The 19,758-nt window shown below is 39.5% G+C and overlaps 2 protein-coding genes across 2 annotated transcripts; both read right to left on the bottom strand.

Annotated features, from left to right (window-relative positions):
• Positions 1–1,795: 1,795 nt before the first annotated feature.
• LOC129550406 (olfactory receptor 5K1-like) lies at positions 1,796–2,737 on the bottom strand. Its single transcript, XM_055418029.2, has one exon. The coding sequence runs from the start codon at positions 2,720–2,722 to the stop codon at positions 1,796–1,798; it is 927 nt and encodes a 308-aa protein (XP_055274004.2). The 5' UTR covers positions 2,723–2,737.
• Positions 2,738–6,439: 3,702 nt separating this feature from the next.
• On the bottom strand, positions 6,440–9,281 carry LOC148778731 (olfactory receptor 5H2-like). The gene is made up of 2 exons (XM_088830898.1): positions 9,263–9,281; positions 6,440–7,407 (listed from the first exon to the last, which is right to left on the bottom strand). Exons 1-2 carry the CDS (start codon positions 9,279–9,281, stop codon positions 6,440–6,442), a joined length of 987 nt encoding a protein of 328 aa, XP_088687024.1.
• Between the last annotated feature and the right edge of the window lie 10,477 nt (positions 9,282–19,758).

The raw sequence follows: 19,758 nt of genomic DNA, 5'->3' as shown, positions 1-19,758 counted from the left end.
AAGGCTGTATATTGTCACCCTGCTTATTTAACTTATATGCAGAGTACATCATGAGGAACGCTGGGCTGAAAGAAGCACAAGCTGGAATCAAGATTGCCGGAAGAAGTATCAATAACCTCAGATATGCAGATGACACCACCCTTATGGTAGAAATTGAAGAGGAACTCAAAGGCCTTTTGATGAAAGTGAAAGAGGAGAGTGAAAAGGTTGGCTTGAAGCTCAACATTCAGAAAACGAAGATCATGGCATCTGGTCCCATCACTTCATGGGAAATAGATGGAAAAACAGTGGAAACAGTGTCAGACTTTATTTTTTGGGGCTCCAAAATCACTGCGGATGCTGATTGCAGCCATGAAATTAAAAGACGCTTGCTCCTTGGAAGGAAAGTTATGACCAACCTTGATAGTATATTAAAAAGCAGAGACATTATTTTGCCAACCAAGGTCCGTCTAGTCAAGGCTATGGTTTTTCCCATGGTCATGTATGGATGTGAGAGTTGGACTGTGAAGAAAGCTGATTGCCGAAGAATTGATGCTTTTGAACTGTGGTGCTGGAGAAGACTCTTGGGAGTCCCTTGGACTGCAAGGAAATCCAACCAGTCCATTCTAAAGGAGATCAATCCTGGGTGTTCACTGGAAGGACTTATGCTAAAGCTGAAACTGCAATACTTTGGCCACCTCATGCGACGAGTTGACTCACTGGAAAAGAGTCTGATGCTGGGAGGGATTGGGGGTAGGAGTAGACGGGGACAGCAGAGAATGAGATGGCTGGATGGCATCACCGACTCTGTGGACATGAGTTTGAGTGAACTCCGGGAGTTGGTGATGGACAGGGAGGCCTGGCTTGCTGTGGTTCATGGGGTCGCAAAGAGTGGACATGACTGAGCGACTGAACTGAACTGAACTGAACTGATGCACCTATTAATACTCTTATTGGAATCAGCCCAAGATAGAGATATTCCTAATAATAAGCAAGTCAAATAATAATATGAGAGGAAGAAACCTTTATTTAATTAATATATTTAGTAATTAGACTGTCATATATGATGGGCTGCCAATCAAAAGCAAACAGCATAAAAATATCAAATACATAATAGTATCAATATAAGTAGAAACATATTCAACTACAGATTGATAAATCAATAATAAATTAAAATACTCTATTTCAGAGAATTTGTTAGAAAATTGACTAACAATAAAGAGGAAAGCGTTGATTAGGAAATAAATATTTTATTTGAATTCATATTCAAATATAATATCTTAAACTCAAAATTTATATTCAAATGGAAATAAATAGCTTACTTCTGTCACACGGTATTGCCTAAAATGGAATTAATTGTTGGGAACTTGAGGTATGAGGAGTTTGTTAGATTATGGCTTCCAATTGCAGAAATTTGCCAGCAATATTAAATGAAGGCAAATGTTGTATATAACTTCTAGTTCTAGGATTTGTTGAAAATTGTAGCTATTATACTCTGAAACTAATAGTAACTGTTGGAACTAATCATACTGGAACACAGTTTTGTGTTACTCAAGAGTACTTTTGTGTTACTCAAGAATAATTATTTAGTTTGTCCCTGATAAAAGACTAGTAGCTTATATTTTTGAGTACATTTTAGCAGAAAGTCTCTTTTCTGAACTTGTTTATTCAGCTCAGAAACTAATCATGTGTTAATAATTTAATATTTTATATTGAAAGTTGTCATTTCCCATTTTCTCAATATTCTTTGATTTTGAAAAAAGCTTTCTCAAATTGCAATCAGCTGTCCACATGGCATGGTAATTGTTTCAGAATGTTATGATAGGTTCATAATTTTTTTCATAACATTTATTACTTCCTTATTTCTTAAGCTATAAATAAAAGGGTTTAATAAAGGAATCACTAGAGTATAAAAAATAGCAACAGGTAAATCTTTATCTTCTTCATTAACTGAATTCGGTTGAATGTACGTGAAGAGAAGAGAACCATAGAATATTGAGACTGAGAGAAAGTGGGACGCACAAGTCGATAAAGCTTTCTTTCTTCCTTCTTTAGATTTCATCTTGAAAATTGTGAAAATGATGTAAAGGTAGGAAATTATTACTATGGTAATAGTGAATATTTGAACTGATCCTCCAAAGATAAATATCATTAATTCATTGATATTAGGGTCCACACAGGAGAGTCTGTATAATGGAAGAACATCACAAAAAAAGTGATTGATTTGATGAGACCCATGGAAAGTTAACCTAAACAGAAACCCTATGTGAATTATGGAATGCAGGTTTCCAGCTACGTATGCCCCTGTGGTCATCTCAATGCAGAGTTTCTGTGACATCATGGTGTGGTACTGCAGTGGTTTGCAGATGGCCACAAAGCGATCATAAGCCATTGCTGCCAGGAGAAAGGAGTCTGCACTTTCAGCAAGACAGAGAAAGTAAAATTGTGCCATGCATTCATAGAGAGAAATCATCTTGTCCTTAGAAAAGAAGTTCTCCAACATTTTGGGGGTGATGGCACAGGAACAACAGGAATCCATCAGAGCAAGATTACCCAGGAAGATGTACATTGGTGTGTGAAGACGATGCTCTGTTACTATCAATGCCACCAGGCCAAGATTCCCCACCATGGTGATCAGAGAGATGATAAAGAACACCAGAAACAGAAGAATCCTCAGCTCTGGGTGATCTGTAAATCCTATGAGGATAAATTCAATTGCCAAGGAGCAGTTATCCTCAGCCATCTCTACCTTGCTTGTTGAGACAGGAATTATGGAAATACAAGATTCTAATTTAGAGCATGTATATTTTATCTTCAAATTTTTATTTTTACAACAAGGAAAGGAGCTGCTTCTTCAGAGTCTCCTACTGTCTCTGTGATACAGGCACACAGACTTCTAAGGGACATTTGTTCCCTTAACATGTCAGCCTCTATGACCTCAAATCTAAAACTCAGGTTCATGAGCCTATTTTGATAATTCCAGGAAGGATGCTTACAGTGGGAAAGGTTTGTCTTTATGAAATTGTACAAGTACAGTGTACAAATTTAAGGTATCCATATTTGGTTCAGTGTCCTCAAATAAGTTCAGTGTCAGTATTTCGAGATTTTTAGAATAAATTTAAAATCAATTTTTCTTTACATATACTTTTTTCATTGAGCAAAAGTTTTCATATAATCTCCCAGTGGAGTGCCTGTTTGAAAAAAAATACAGTAGACAGCTTAAAATTTTGCCTTAGGAGTTGCATGAAGATTACTAAGATTAAGGGGAGGACTATTCCCTATTCTTAAAAATGACAGAATGGTTTCTGTTCGTTTCCAAGGCAAACCATTCAGTATTACAGTAATCCAGGCCTATGCCCCAACCAGTAATGCTGAAGAAGCCAAAGTTAATTGGTTCTATGAAGACCTACAAGACCTTTTAGAACTAACACCCAAAAAAGATGTCCTTTTCATTATAGGGGACTGGAACGCAAAAGTAGGAAGTCAAGAAACACCTGGAGTAACTGGCAAATTTGGCCTTGGAGCACGGAATGAAGCAGGGCAAAGGCTAATAGAGTTTTGTCAAGAGAATGCACTGGTCATAGCAAACACCCTCTTCCAACAACACAAGAGAAGACTCTACTCATGGACATCACCAGGTGGTCAACACCAAAATCAGATTGATTATATTCTTTGCAACCAAAGATGGAGAAGCTGTATACAGTTAGCGAAAACAAGACCAGGAGCTGACTGTGGCTCAGATCATGAACTCCTTATTGCGAAATTCAGACTTCAATTGAAGAAAGTAGGGAAAACCACTAGACCATTCAGATATGACCTCAATCAAATCCCTTATGATTATACAGTGGAAGTGAGAAATAGATTTAAGGGACTAGATCTGATTGATAGAGTGCCTGATGAACTCTGGATGGAGGTTCGCGATATTGTACAGGAGACAGGGACCAAGATCATCCCCATGGAAAAGAAATGCAAAAGAGTGAAATGGCTGTCTGAGGAGGCCTTACAAATAGCTGTGAAAAGACGAGAAGCGAAAAGCAAAGGAGAAAAGGAAAGATATAAGCATCTGAATGCAGAGTTCCAAAGAATAGCAAGGAGAGATAAGAAAGCCTTCCTCAGTGATCAATGCAAAGAAATAGAGAAAAACAACACAATGGGAAAAACAAGAGAGCTCTTCAAGAAAATCAGAGATTCCAAGGGAACATTTCATGCAAAGATGGGCTCGATAAAGGACAGAAATGGCATGGAACTAACAGAAGCAGAAGATATTAAGAAGAGGTGGCAAGAATGCACAGAAGAACTGTACAAAAAAGATCTTCACGACCAAGATAGTCACGATAATGTGATCACTGACCTAGAGACAGACATCTTGGAATGTGAAGTCAAGTGGGCCTTAGAAAGCATCACTACGAACAAAGCTAGTGGAGGTGATGGAACTCCAGTTGAGCTATTTCAAATCTTGAAAGATGATACTGTGAAAGTGCTTCACTCAATATGCCAGCAGATTTGGAAAACTCAGCAGTGGCCACAGGACTGGAAAAGGTCAGTCTTCATTCCAATCCCAAAGAAAGGCAATGCCAAGGAATGCTCAAACTACCACACAGTTGCACTCATCTCACACGCTAGTAAAGTCATGCTCAAAATTCTCCAAGCCAGGCTTCAGCAATATGTGAACCGTGAACTCCCAGATGTTCAAGCAGGGTTTAGAAAAGGCAGAGGCACCAGAGATCAAATTGCCAACATCTGCTGGATCATGGAGAAAGCAAGAGAGTTCCAGAAGAGCATCTATTTCTGCTTCATTGACTATGCCAAAGCCATTGACTGTGTGGATCACAATAAACTGTGGAAAACTCTGAAAGAGATGGGAATCCCAGACCATCTGACCTGCCTCTTGAGAATCCTGTATGCAGGTCAAGAAGCAACAATCAGAACTGTACATGGAACAACAGACTGGTTCCAAATAGGAAAAGGAGTACGTCAAGGCTGTATATTGTCACCTTGCTTATTTAACTTATATGCAGAGTACATCATGAGGAACGCTGGGCTGGAAGAAGCACAACCTGGAATCAATATTGCTGGGAGAAATATCAATAACCTCAGATATGCAGATGACACTACCCTTATGGCAGAAAGTGAAGAGGAACTCTAAAGCCTCTTGATGAAATTGAAAGAGGAGAGCGAAAAGGTTGGCTTGAAGCTCAACATTCAGAAAACGAAGATCATGGCATCTGGTCCCATCACTTCATGGGAAATAGATGGAAAAACAGTGGAAACAGTGTCAGACTTTATTTTTATTTTTGGGGGCTCCAAAATCACTGCAGATGCTGACTGCAGCCAGGAAATTAAAAGACGCTTACTCTTTGGAAGGAAAGTTATGACCAACCTTGATAGTATATTAAAAAGCAGAGACATGACCTTGCCAACCAAGGTCTGTCTAGTCAAGGCTATGGTTTTTCCCATGGTCGTGTATGGATGTGAGAGTTGGACTGTGAAGAAAGCTGATTGCCGAAGAATTGATGCTTTTGAACTGTGGTGTTGGAGAAGACTCTTGAGAGTCCCTTGTACCAGAAGGAGATCCAACCAGTCCATTCTATGGGAGATCGATCCTGGGTGTTCATTGGAGGGACTGATGCTGAAGCTGAAACTGCAATACTTTGGCCACCTCATGCGATGAGTTGACTCACTGGAAAAGACTCTGATGCTGGGAAAGGTTGGGGGCTGGATAAGAAGGGGACGACCGAGAATAAGATGGCTGGATGGCATTACCGACTCTGTGGTCATGAGTTTGAGTGAGCTCCGGGAGTTGGTGATGGACAGGGAGGCCTGGCGTTCTGTGATTCATGGGGTCGCGGAGAGTCGGACACTTCTGAGCGACTGAACTGAACTGAAATAAAGTGGAATGTAAGACCTTTTGATGGCCAGCAGAATTCCTAGGGTTTGCCTCTCTTCATTCAAATACCAATCTGCCTCCACTTTGGAGTTAAATGTGATTGACAAATAAGGTCAAAGACATCATAAACAAGTCTCCTTCAGAGGAACTGCTCTGTTTTAATATTTAATGCATTTTAAAACCACATCGAAGAACATACAGGCATAGAAAATATTTGGGGTTTTTTGCTTTATTTTAGTATTCTATGCTGCTGCTGCTGCTGAGTCACTTCAGTCGTGTCTGACTCTGTGTGACCCCATAGACGGAAGCCCACCAGGCTCCCCCATCCCTGGGATTCTCCAGGCAAGAACACTGGAGTGGGTTGCCATTTCCTTCTCCAGAATAAGAGGATAAAATTTTTATATGTTTTTGAATAAGAATATAAATCTATTTTATGGGATTTATTAGTTACTAATGTCTTAAGTGACTAAATAATAGAACAATTATACATCCAAAAAAGCTGAACACTGTCACATAGCAACATCTAAACTATATAATTTTGTTAATATTTAAATGAAAGGAGTACTTATAATACTATGAGATCCAACCATCTCTCTTTAACATTTTTGTCAGGGAATCTATGACTTTCTTATTTCTCAGGCTGTAAATAATTGGATTCAAAAAAGGAATTATGACAGTGTAAAATAAAGAGTCCATCATATCTTGATCATTTGCTCGTGTGGATTCAGGGCGCACATACATGAAAAGAAGAGGCCCATAGTATAAGGAGATAGACAGGAGGTGGGCCCCACAGGTGGAGAAGGCCTTCCTTATGCCTTGCAAAGATTTCCTTTTTAATATTGTAAAGAGAACAAGTGTATATGAGATAAAAACTATCAGAATGCTGAACACCTGTATTGAGCCAGAGAAAATAAATATCATCAGGACATTAACAGAAGGATCAGTACAGGAAATTTTAATCAGTGGCATGACATCACAGTAAAAATGAAGTATTACGTTAGTATTACAAAAGGTTAACCTGAATAAAAAACCTGTATGAATTAAGGCATGAAGAAGGCCACCTACAAATGATGAGACTAGCAGCTGCATGCATAGTCTATTGGTCATAATCACTGGATAAAGTAATGGTTTGCATATGGCTACATAGCGATCATATGCCATTGTTGCCAGCAAAAAACATTCTGTGGTTACACTGATTGCAAAGGAAAAGAATTGTACTATGCATTCAGAGAGAGATATCATCTTACTCTTGCCTAGGAAGTTGACTAACATCTTGGGGGTCACTGTGGATGATAACCAAGTATCCACAAAGGCCAAATTCCCAAGAAAAAAGTACATTGGGATATGAAGTTGAGGGTCATTGTAGATGAGTGCAATCAAACCAGTGTTTCCCACGATGGTGACGAGATATATCATAAAAAACAGCAGAAACAGGGGAATTTGCCACTCTGGTTGACATGTAAGTCCTGTAAGAATGAACTCTGTCAGCTCCGTTGCATTTTTTGTTTCCATATCCTTAATAGATGGCCTCTGAAATGCAATGTGGTAAATGGAGAAAGGACATCATTTCTTTTTAAAAGTGAATCTGCTGAGCGTAATTGAAATAAAAGCATATACTAACCTGAACATTTTTTAGTTTACTTTTACTATGATACATGAAAATTAGTAGTGGAAAAGTTTTATTAGAATAATGTAATTGCATCATTTAAATTTTTTTTCAGAAGTGAGCAGATTTAGAACACAGAAAAGCATTATGTCATTTAAAACTTTGCACAGAAATGTGAAGATTTAGAAGAGAAGAAAGAAATTCTGAAGATGAGCAAACTTCAGTTCAGTTCAGTTCAGTCTCTCAGTCATGTCCGACTCTTTACAACCCCATGAATCACAGCATACCAGGCCTCCCTGTCCATCACCAACTCCCGGAGTTCACTCAAACTCATGTCCATCGAGTCGGTGATGCCATCCAGCCATCTCATCCTCTGTCATCCCCTTCTCCTCCTGCCCCCAATCCCTCCCAGCATCAGAGGCTTTTCCAATGAGTCAACTCTTCTCATGAGGTGGCCAAAGTATTGGAGTTTCAGCTTTAACATCAGTCCTTCCAGTGAATACCCAGGACTGGTCTCCTTCGAATGGACAGGTTTGATCTCCTTGCAGTCCAAGGGACTCTCAAGAGTCTCTTTCAACACCACAGTTCAAAAGCATCAATTTCTCAGTGCTCAGCTTTCTCGATAGTCCAACTCTCACATCCATACTTGACTACTGGAAAAACCATAGCCTTGACTAGACGGACTTTTGTTGACAAAGTAATGTCTCTGCTTTTTAATATATTGTCTAGGTTGGACATAACTTTCCTTTCAAGGAGTAAACGTCTTTTAATCTCATGGCTGCAATCACCATCTGCAGTGATTTTGGAGCCCCCAAAAATAAAGTCTGACACTGTTTCCACTGTTTGCCCATCTATTTCTCATGAAGTGATGGGACCAGATGCCATGATCTTAGTTTTCTGCATGTTGAGCTTTAAGCCAACTTTTTCACTCTCCTCTTTCACATTCATCATGAGCAAACTTAGGGGATGCTAAATAACCTCGGATATGCAGATGACACCACCCTTATGGCAAAAAAAGAGGAGAAACTAAAAAGCCTCTTGATGAACATGAAAGAGGAGAGTGAAAAAGTTGGCTTAAAGCTCAACATTCAGAAAACTAAGATCATGACATCTGGTCCCATCACTTCATGGAAAGTAGATGGGGAAACAGTGGAAACAGTGACAGACTTTATTTTGGGGGACTCCAAAATCACTGCAGATGGTGATTGCAGCCATGAAATTAAAAGACGTTACTCCTTGGAAGGAAAGTTATGTCCAACCTAGATAATATATTAAAAAGCAGAGACATTACTTTGTCAACAAAAGTCCGTCTAGTCAAGGCTATGGTTTTTCCAGTAGTCAAGTATGGATGTGAGAGTTGGACTATCAAGAAAGCGGAGCACTGAGAAATTGATGCTTTTGAACTGTGGTGTTGAAGGAGACTCTTGAGTCCCTTGGACTGCAAGGAGATCTAGCCAGTCAATCCTAAAGGAAATCAGTCCTGAATATTCATTGGAAAGACTGACATTGAAGCTGAAGCTTCAATACTTAGGCCACCTGATGCACAGAACTGATTCATTGGAAAAGACCCTGCTGCTGGGAAAGATTGAAGGCAGAATGAGAAGGGGACAGCAGAGGATGAGATAGTCAGATGGCATCACTGCCTCAATGGACATGAGTTTGAGCAAGCTCTGGGTGTTGGTGATGGACAGGGAGCCTGGTGTGCTGCAGTCCATGGGGTCGCAAAGAGTCGGACACGACTAAGCAACAGAATTGACTGATAGAGTAAGGTCAAGAAATTCTTTGTGTATAACATGGATATAAGAACATAATAACAATATTAGAAGGGACCAGTTTATAAAATGAATGAAATGCCGTGTGAAGATCTTGAACTTCATTCTGCAAGCGTTCAGCAAGAATTTAAAACTTATTAGACAAGGAGGGAGAACATCACTTATTTTTTCAAGTTAAATATTTGGCTATAGAAAATAGGGTGCAGGGAGAAGAAACTTGTGTCATAAGCAATAATTAGGAAGCTGTAGCTATTGTGCGATGATTCCTAAACCAGATTACACATCAGAATTGTCTGGGGGAGTTTTGTGCAAAATATTGATTCTGAAGTATAACTGAAGAAATTGATTCAGTAGATTATGAATGGGCTCTGATAAAAAGTATTTTATAAATATTCACCAGGTGATCTAAATGTATGTGAAATTCTTAGTTCATGTGATATAACATTAGGAATGATGAGGAAGACAAAGTGATCAAAATAAAATGAGAATGAAGATCCCTTGTACTGCTGAACTCAAGTTTGTGTCCCCGATGCCTAGGGAGACCAAACAAACCAAAAAGTTTGTTTAGGAGTTTGGAACAGAGAAAGGTTTAGTACAGGGCCAGGCAAGGGGAATATGTGGCTTACGTTCTAAAATCCTAACTCATCCTTGGTTTTTGAGGAAGACTTTTTAAAGGCAAAACTTCGGATGAGGGCTGCAGAATGTATGACTCTCTTCTGCTTGGTTTGGGGTTAGGTAACAGGGTGTGTTCGAGCAATCTTGTGCTCAGCCTTAAAGTTACCATCCTCTACCTGGATAGAGGCCTTAAAGAAAAACTTAAAGTTATGTTGTTGTGTATATTCCTTGAGGGAGAAAAAGGACCTTGCTTCATCGCTGCAATATTGTTTGCTGACTGTTCCTCTTTGCTTCTGTATCCTCCCACTTTTCCTAATTAGGAACCGTTTGAATCTGACCTTAGGAACTCAGGGAAGGTCTAGGAGCTAAAGCTTTTTTTCTACAAAGAAATGGGAGATACTGAAAGTCTTTTGTACTCATGAGGGCCCCACAGGGTCCTGCTCAGTTTCACTGGAACTCGGTGACGTGTAAGATGTGAAGGAGTGATTAGTAAAGGAGAGAGAGTAACTAAGTGACTGGGCAGATGGACATCAAAAATTGGCGTAGAAGACTCAGATGCAGTAGCTGGTTTTTGCAAGAACATCCTCTGGATATTCAAGTTAGATAAACTTCACAGTACGATTCTACAAAAGATGTAATAGAAATAATGGCTTATGAGTCATTGAGGTGGCTGAAATTCATAGTATGTATGACCTTTCCATTGGCCAGTGTGAGTAAGGTAAAAAGAGAGAAGGCATGAAAATAAACTTGAGGAAGTTATATTAGAGAGAAATAGATGTATATCATTTCTTAGACAGAAAAATCTGATCCTCTTTTTTTACCACACAAGTCTCTTTTTTACCAGATGGTGGCAAACAAAAACTGTCATCCGCTCTAGAAGCCAAAATTCTAGAAAGTGACTTTGTCCTCCCCCTTGAACCTAGGATGGGGAGGGAGGCGGGGTTTTGGTGAGGCATTTGATTTAGGGTTAGACACTTAAACTCTTCCCTGTGGCTCAGCTGGTAAAGAACCTGCCTGCAATGCAGAAGACCTGGGTTCAATCCCTGGGTTGGGAAGATCCCCTGGAGAAAGGAAAGGCTACCCTTCTCCAGTATTCTGGCTTAGAGAATTTCATGGACTATATAATGCATGGGGTCACAAAGAGTCAGACATGACTGAACAACTTTCACTTTCACTCAAACTCAGGGCTCCCTTGGTAGCTCAGCTGGTAAGGAATCTGCCTGCAATGCAGGAGACCTGGGTTCCATCCCTGAGTTGGGAAGATCCCCTGGAGGAAGGCTTGGCAACCCACTCCAGTATTCTTGCCTGGAGAAATCCCCGTGAACAGAGGAGCTTGGCGGGCTGCAGTTCATGGGGTTGTAAAGAGTGGGACACAACTGAGTGACTAAGCAAATCACCCAAACTCACCACACTGCATTTAGAATATATATAAAGACAAAAAGCATATGTGCATATGAAAAGAATTTTATTTGCCAACTCAACCAAGGAAAAAGTGTCGTGACCCCAGAAAATGAATCCTATGTCCACAACAACGGCATTGTCAGTGTGCAGTGTGGCATTTAAGTTCAGCTACAATGATAACACGTCTGACTGAACTAGAACTGAAACATGATTTGGGTGTCAGCTGTCCGATTTCTTTCTTTGTGCACCTTCCCATTTATCCAGTGGATTTCTTCAAATTACCCTAGCATTTCTTCATTGGAGACAATTTCCATTCGATTAACTTAATTCTTCCTGCAACCAAGAGCTCTGGCTCACCCAAAAGGAAATAAAGAGAGACCAAAAAATGCTACTGAGCAGAGTGAATAGAAGAAGCAGGAGGGAATGGGAAAGTTGTGTTGGGAACTCAAACAGAGGGAAATACTCAAGAACAAAGTCAAATACAGTCCTTAAAGAAAAATGAATATTCTGATAGAATAGAGTGAAAAGAAATCTTTGCGTGTGGGAACTAATCGACTTTTAGAAGCTTTAGTGAGAGCAGTTTTCATATTGTAACAGAGTTGAGTTAGAGAACAAAGAGAAGTGGCACAGCAGTGAGGAGAATGAAAGTATCTAATATGTTGAGAACAGTTTACATTTCTTGACCAACCTAGATGGCATATTAAAAAGCAGAGACATTACTTTGCCAACGAGGGTACGTCTAGTCAAGGCTATGGTTTTTCCAGTAGTCATGTATGGATGTGAGAGTTAGACTGTGAAGAAAGCTGAGTGCTGAAGAATTGATGCTTTTGAACTGCGGTGTTGGAGAAGACTCTTGAGAGTCCCTTGGACTGCATGGAGATCCAACCAGTCCATTCTAAAGGAGATCAGTCCTGGGTGTTCATTGGAAGGCCTGATGCTGAAGCTGAAACTCCAGTACTTTGGCCACCTGATGTGAAGAGTTGACTCACTGGAAAAGACTCTGATGCTGGGAGGGATTGGGGGCAGGAGGAGAAGGGGACGTCAGAGGATGAGATGGCTGGATGGCATCATCGACTCTATGGACATGAGTTTGGGTAAACTCCGGGAGTTGGTGATGGACAGGAAGGCCTGGCATGCTGCGATTCATGGGGTCGCAGAGAGTCAGACATGACTGAGCGACTGAACTGAACTGAACCTCCGGAAGACAGATTTGAATTTTTTTTGCCTGTAGAACAGTATCATATAGTTTTTCAAAAGAGAAAGAGGAGGGTATTGAGATAAGAATGGGTAGACAAGTGAAGTGGAAAATTTGATTAAATGAAAAGAAAACAAAAAGGAACAAAAAGCAGAAAGAGACTAAGGACCATGGATAAACATAGGACAGATCAGGAAATGGAGAGAGAGAAAAGTATTAGAAAAGTTGAAGATGAAATAAAAGTCTCAGAGTTTGGGGGCTTAGTGGTGGCAAATATTTGTCTTAACTCTGGTTTCATCAAAAGTTGGCAGCACTGGATGTACAGAACAGTCTTTTGGACTCTGTGGGAGAGGACGAGGGTGGGATGATTTGGGAGAATGGCATTGAAACATGTATATTATCATATGTGAAACGAATTGCCAGTCCAAGTTCGATGCATGATTCAAGATGCTCGGGGCTGGTGTACTGGGATGAACCAGAGGGATGGGATGGGGAGGGAGGTGGGAGGGGGGTTCAAGATGGGGAACACATGTACACCCAGGGCAGATTCATGTCAATGTATGGCAAAACCAATACAATAATGTAAAGTAATTAGCCTCCAATTAAAATAAATAAATAAATATATTAACACTTAAAAAAAAAGTTGGCAGGGCTGGGAAACCTTTCTTTTACTTTTCTTCAAAATTCCAAGTTTATTTTCATATGGAATTTATATATGAATTAGTATTGCATTTTCAATTTATTTAAAATTGTTCATAAATATACTAGCATTGCCTCAAAGTTCTTTTCATATTTAAAAGATGTTTTGTCATTGTTATTACTGTAATCAAAGCTGGATTTATCTAGAAATTCAGCTTTTCTTTATAGCATTTGCTTCTCTGCAACTTTTAGTAGCAGAATCAAATTGAGCTCAAAGCTAAAACTGAATAAAGGCAATGTAGCTGTAATTGCAGTTCTTCCATGCAACCCCAAATTAATAAATAATCAGAAATTCTTAATTCAGTGTGTGGGTACTTAAGTCCTACCTTTTCAGTTCAGTTCAGTTCAGTCGCTCAGTCGTGTCCAACTCTCCGCGACCCCATGAATCACAGCACGCCAGGCCTCCCTGTCCATCACCAACTCCCGGAGTACACTCAAACTCATGTCCACAGAGTCGGTGATGCCATCCAGCCATCTCATTCTCCGTCGTCCCCTTCTCCTCCCGCCCCCAACCTTTCCCAGCATGAGAGTCTTTTCCAATGAGTCAACTCGTCGCATGAGGTGGCCAAAGTATTGGAGTTTCAGCTTTAGCATCAGTCCCTCCAATGAACATCCAGGATTGATCTCCTTTAGAATGGACTGGTTGGATCTCCTTGCAGTATAAGGGACTCTCAAGAGTCTTCTCCAACACCACAGTTCAAAAGCATCGATTCTTCGGCGATCAGCTTTCTTCACAGTCCAACTCTCTTTTACTAAAGGTCAAAAGAGACTGGAGAGGTATTTTTACCATTTCAGAAGATACATAAATAGATAGAGAGATGATACATTTACATATTCAGTGAAATAACCTAAGAAATACATGGAAAAGTAGTGAATGTAGGTTAACTAAGTAGAATAAATATTTTGAATACAACTGTCAGGAAGATCTTGCATGGGAAACATTGTGGCCTAAATATTTCAACCCACTTTTAATTTATTTAATGTTCCAGTTTACCAAAGTTTATCTTATGGAATAATTATATAATAATTATATTAACCAAATAATTAAATTTCATTAAGGATTACAATGTGGCCTTAGAGCTATCTTGCTTAACAATAATAGAATATACAGATTATTCACTATTTGTTTTTCATTTTCACCTGGCTATTTTGATATCTTGTAAACCAAATCAAAATTATTATAAATTTTATAGCATTTTTAACTTTCAGTTCAGTTCGTCACTCAGTCTTATCCGACTCTGTTTTCAGTAAAAACATAATGATATTATAGAAATCATTCTCTCTTACCAGTATCTACTAAGAAGTTTTGAAGATCCTTTTAGAGTTCAGCTTTCTGAAGTAGAAAATAATACAAGAGCACTGCAGTGACGATAACCCAGGCAACAGTTCTTTGTACACTGTTTCATTTTGAAGGCTTCATTTTCAGGAAACTTGTTTTTGTGAATTTGTCTTTAACAGAGAGTCAATAAGTTGTACAGTTGTGTGCTTTTATCAGAAGAGGAAAGAGCGTAGAACTCAAATTCCCCTGATAATGCCCAAAGATTCCCTTTAGGACAAAACTAAGCTGGTCTACTGGGCATTTTGGACTTGGACATGTATGAGAAATCCAGGTTGTCTCATTGGGCATTACAGACAAGACATTGTAGACAGTTCCCAGGTTCATCAATTGAAATTGCACTTCATACCACCTCTTTCCACCACGGGCACTTTTGAAATGTTTATGCAAACTCCAGTTTATCTATAAATTTGATATTCTATGTTCTTTGATGAGTACAGTATTGTCTGAGCTCATCACACATGATTTCAGGGAGGCCAAAGTTACAGATTCTCTTTAGCAGCCAACTCCTAAATTTTTCCTTCTTGTGCAAACCATGGCTCACATTCCACAACTACACCTGACTTCCTACTTTAAGCTGAAATCTAGTGAGGAATCTTACTAGGCAAAATTTGCGGGAGGAGAAAAGGAAAAGGAACACCAAGGATGACTGTGGGAAGAGGCCTAGGTTAGTGCTTCTCAAACTTTAATCCCTATGAATATTCCAGAGATTTTTTTAAAGTGCAAATTCTGTTTAAGCAGTGATGACTGTGAGTCTACATTTCTAATATGGTGTTGTCTCCAGACATTTGCCTTCTTCAGTTTCATTATCTGCAGGCCTACCTTATCGAAGAACCAGATAATTAGAGAAATAAACCAAAAAAATTTGCAAATGTAGTAGAAATATAAAAAGAGAAACAAAGAGGAGTCAGAGTGGTCAAGGGAAGCCAGCATTGGTGGGGTCACATCAGATCTCATGGTAGGTGAGATTTTGTTCTATACCACAACTTAAATGAAAACTGTTGAGGGATTTTGAACATGGCGGTCACATGCTCAGATTTGCCTTTAAGTATAAACAATGTTGCCATTGAGCATCACTAAGAAAAATAATGGCATTATTTATATCAACATATTATAATATGACAATTGTGATGTGTTTTTATATCTGAAGTATACAACGAATGTTTAACCTCTACTTAGGATTTGATTGAAAGTTAGAGGGAAAACAAAGGACATTTTTTGGGTCATTTTTCAATTCTTCCATGTAACTAGAATTCTGCTAGTGAAACCTAAAAAGGAGGTGAAAAAGAAAATATAGATAAAGAGAAGTAACTGTGGAAACTCAGCAGACAGATGAAGTAAGCCATATAATGTGCATCAACACATATAATATGTAGCTTCAAGATAACCCACCCTTGCCTTAAACATACTGCCCACTTCAATATTGTGCAACTATCTTTTCACTCTTTTTTTTTATTCTATCAGGTTTTTTTTTTTAATTTAACAGGTGTCTGCATTGTGGTTTCCAATATAAGCAGTCTTTTCAATTTTATCATTTCAGTAGGTGGGTCATGATATCTCACTATAGTCTTAATTTGCATTTCCCCCAATGACAAATTATATTGAGAATGTTTATTCTGTCTTATGAAACAAATCCAAAAAGATATTACTATGATTTATGTCAAATAATGTTCTAGTATGTTTTCTTGTAAGGATTTGTGCATGCTAAGTCACTTCAGTCGTGTCTGACTCTTTGCAACCCTATAGACTGGGGTCCACCAGGCTTTTCTGTCCATGGGATTCTCCAGACAAGAATTTTGGAGTGGGTTCCAATTTCCTCCTCCAGGGGATCTTCTCAACCCAGGGTTCGAACCTACGTCTCTTATGTCTGCTGCATTAGCAGGTGAATTCTTTATACTAGTGCTACCTGAGGCGATGGCAACCCCACTCCAGTGTTCTTGCCTGGAGAATTCCAGGGACGGGGGAATCTGGTGGGCTGCCATCTATGGGGTCGCACAGAGTTGGACACGACTGAAGCAACTTAACAGCAGCAGCAGCAGTGCTACCTGGGAAGCCACTGTAAGTATTTATGGTCTTACATTTTGGCCTTTAAGCCATTTTGAGTTTATTTTTGTATATGGTGTGAGAAAGTGCTCTAACTTCATTCTTTTATATGGAGAATCCAGTTTTCCCAGCAGCACTTATTTTTAAATTTATTTTTAATTGCTGGATAATTGCAATGTTGTGCTGGTTTCTGCCATACAATAATATGAATCAAACATAGGTATATACTTGCCTCCTCCCTCTTGAACCTCCCACCTCTCTAGGTCATCACAGAGCAACAGATTGAACTCCCTGTGTTATACAGCAGCTTCCCACTAGCTATCCATTTTACACATGATAATGTGTATGTTTCAGTGCTGCTCTCTCAATTTGTCCCACCCTCTCTTTGCCCTGCTGTGCCCACAAGTCCACTCTCTATGTCTACATCTCTATTCCGGCCATACAAATAAGTTCATCAGTATCATTTTTCTAGATTCCATAAATATGTGTTAATACATGATATTTTTTTCTCTTTTTAACTTAAGTATAACAGGCTCTAGGTTCATCCACCTCAGTTTAACTGACTCAAATTCATTCCTGTTTATGGCCAGCAGTACTTACTGAAGGGACTGAATTTTCTCATTGTATGTCATTCCTCTTTTATTGTAGATTAATTAATGTTTAGTTTATGGGTTTATCTCTGGGCTCTCCTTTGTGTTCCATTAATCTATACATCTGTTTTTGCCCCAGTGCCATACTGTCTTGATGACTTTAATTTGTAGTATATTCTCAAATCAGGGAGTATACTTGCAACTCTGTTATTTCTTCTCAGGATTGTTTTGGCTATTTGAATTATTTTGTTTTTCAATACAAATTTTAGTACTATTTGTTCTATCATGAAAAATGTCATGATACTTTGACAGGGATTAAACTGAATCTGCAGATTACCCTGGGTAGTATGTCATTATAACAAGATTGATTCTTCCAATCAGAGAACACAGTGTATCTTTTCACCTATTTGTGTATGCTTTCATGTCTATTATCAGTGTCTTACAGTTTTCTTAGTTCTACTATGTCCTTCAGTTCAGTTCACTCACATAGTTGTGGTCAGCTCTTTGTGACCCCATGAATCACAGCATGCCAAGCCTCCCTGTCCATCACCAACTCCCCGAGTTCACTCAAACTCACCTCCATCGAGTCGATGATGCCATCCAGCCATCACATTCTCTGTTGTCCCCTTCTCCTCCCGCCCTCAATCCCACCCAGCATCAGAGTCTTTTCCAATGAGTCAACTCTTCACAAAGATAGCCAAAGTATTGGAGTTTCAGCTTTAGCATCAGTCCTTCCAATGAACACTCAGGACTGATCTCCTTTAGAATGGACTGGTTGGATCTCCTTGCAGTCCAAGGGACTCTCAAGAGTCTTCTCCAACACCACAGTTAAAAAGCATCAATTCTTCCGTGCTCAGCTTTCTTCACAGTCCAACTCTCACATCCATACATGACCACGGGAAAAACCATAGCCTTGACTAGACGGACCTAATATGCTATCTAGGTTGGTCATAACTTTCCTTCCAAGGAGTAAGCGTCTTTTAATTTCATGGCTGAAATCAGCATCCGCAGTGATTTTGGAGCGCCCAAAAATAAAGTATGACACTGTTTCCAATGTTTTCCCATCTATTTCCCATGAAGTGATGGGACCAGATGCCATGATCTTAGTTTTCTGAATGTTGAGCTTCAAGCCAACTTTTTCACTCTTCTTTTTCACTTTCATCAAGAGGCTTTTTAGTTCCTCTTCACTCTCTGCCATAAGGGTGGTGTCATCTGCATATCTGAGGTTATTGATATTTCTCCCAGCAATCTTGATTGCAGCTTGTGCTTCTTCCAGCCCAGTGTTCCTCATGATGTACTCTGAATATAAGTTAAATAAGCAAAATGGCTGTCTGAGGAGGCCTTACAAATAGCTGTGAAAAGAAGAGAAGCGAAAAGCAAAGGAGAAAAGGAAAGATATAAGAATCTGAATACAGAGTTCCAAAGAATAGCAAGGAGAGATAAGAAAGCCTTCCTCAGTGATCAGTGCAAAGAAATAGAGGAAAACAACAGAATAGGAAAAACAAGAGATCTCTTCAAGAATATTAGAGATTCCAAGGGAACATTTCATGCAAAGATGGGCTCGATAAAGGACAGAAATGGTATGGAACTAACAGAAGCAGAAGATATTAAGAAGAGGTGGCAAGAATACACAGAAGAACTGTACAAAAAAGATCTTCATGACCAGGATAGTCACGATAATATGATCACTGACCTAGAGCCAGACATCTTGGAATGTGAAGTCAAGTGGGCCTTAGAAAGCATCACTACGAAAAAAGCTAATGGAGGTGATGGAATTCCAGTTGAGCTATTTCAAATCTTGAAAGATGATGCTGTGAAAGTGCTGCACTCAATATGCCAGCAGATTTGGAAAACTCAGCAGTGGCCACAGGACTGGAAAAGGTCAGTCTTCCTTCCAATCCCAAAGAAAGGCAATGCCAAAGAATGCTCAAACTACTGCACAGTTGCCCTCATCTCACACGCTAGTAAAGTCATGCTCAAAATTCTCCAAGCCAGGCTTCAGCAATATGTGAACCGTGAACTCCCAGATGTTCAAGCAGGGTTTAGAAATGGGAGAGGCACCAGAGATCAAATTGCCAACATCCGGTGGATCATGGAGAAAGCAAGAGAGTTTCAGAAAAATATCTATTTCTGCTTCATTGAATATGCCAAAGCCTTTTCCACAATAAACTGTGGAAAATCCTGAAAGAGATGGGAATCACAGACCACCTGACCTGCCTCTTGAGAAACCTGTATGCTGGTCAGGAAGCAACAGTCAGAACTGTACATGGAACAACAGACTGGTTCCAAATAGGAAAAGGAGTACGTCAAGGCTGTATATTGTCACCTTGCTTATTTAACTTATATGCAGAGTACATCATGAGGAACGCTGGGCTAGAAGAAGCACAAGCTGGAATCAAGATTGCTGGGAGAAATATCAATAACCTCAGATATGCAGATGACACTACCCTTATGGCAGAAAGTGAAGAGGAACTCAAAAGCCTCTTGATGAAAGTGAAAGAGGAGAGTGAAAAAGTTGGCTTAAAGTTCAACATTCAGAAAACAAACATCATGACATCTGGTCCCATCACTTCATGGGAAATAGATGGAGAAACAGTGGAAACAGTGTCAGACTTTATTTTTTTGGGCTCCAAGA

The sequence above is a fragment of the Moschus berezovskii genome, chromosome 1 (assembly GCF_049115385.1).
Source record: "Moschus berezovskii isolate FMDL1 chromosome 1, NW_MosBer_1.0, whole genome shotgun sequence".
Classification (NCBI taxonomy): Eukaryota; Metazoa; Chordata; class Mammalia; order Artiodactyla; family Moschidae; genus Moschus; species Moschus berezovskii.
The sequence above is the reverse complement of the archived record's forward strand: the minus strand, read 5'-3'. Positions and strand labels throughout refer to the sequence as shown.

Coding starts and splice junctions, on each gene's coding strand:
- LOC129550406 (XM_055418029.2), bottom strand. CDS start 2,722: ATGGCTGAGGATAACTGCTCCTTGGCAATTGAATTTATCCTCATAGGA.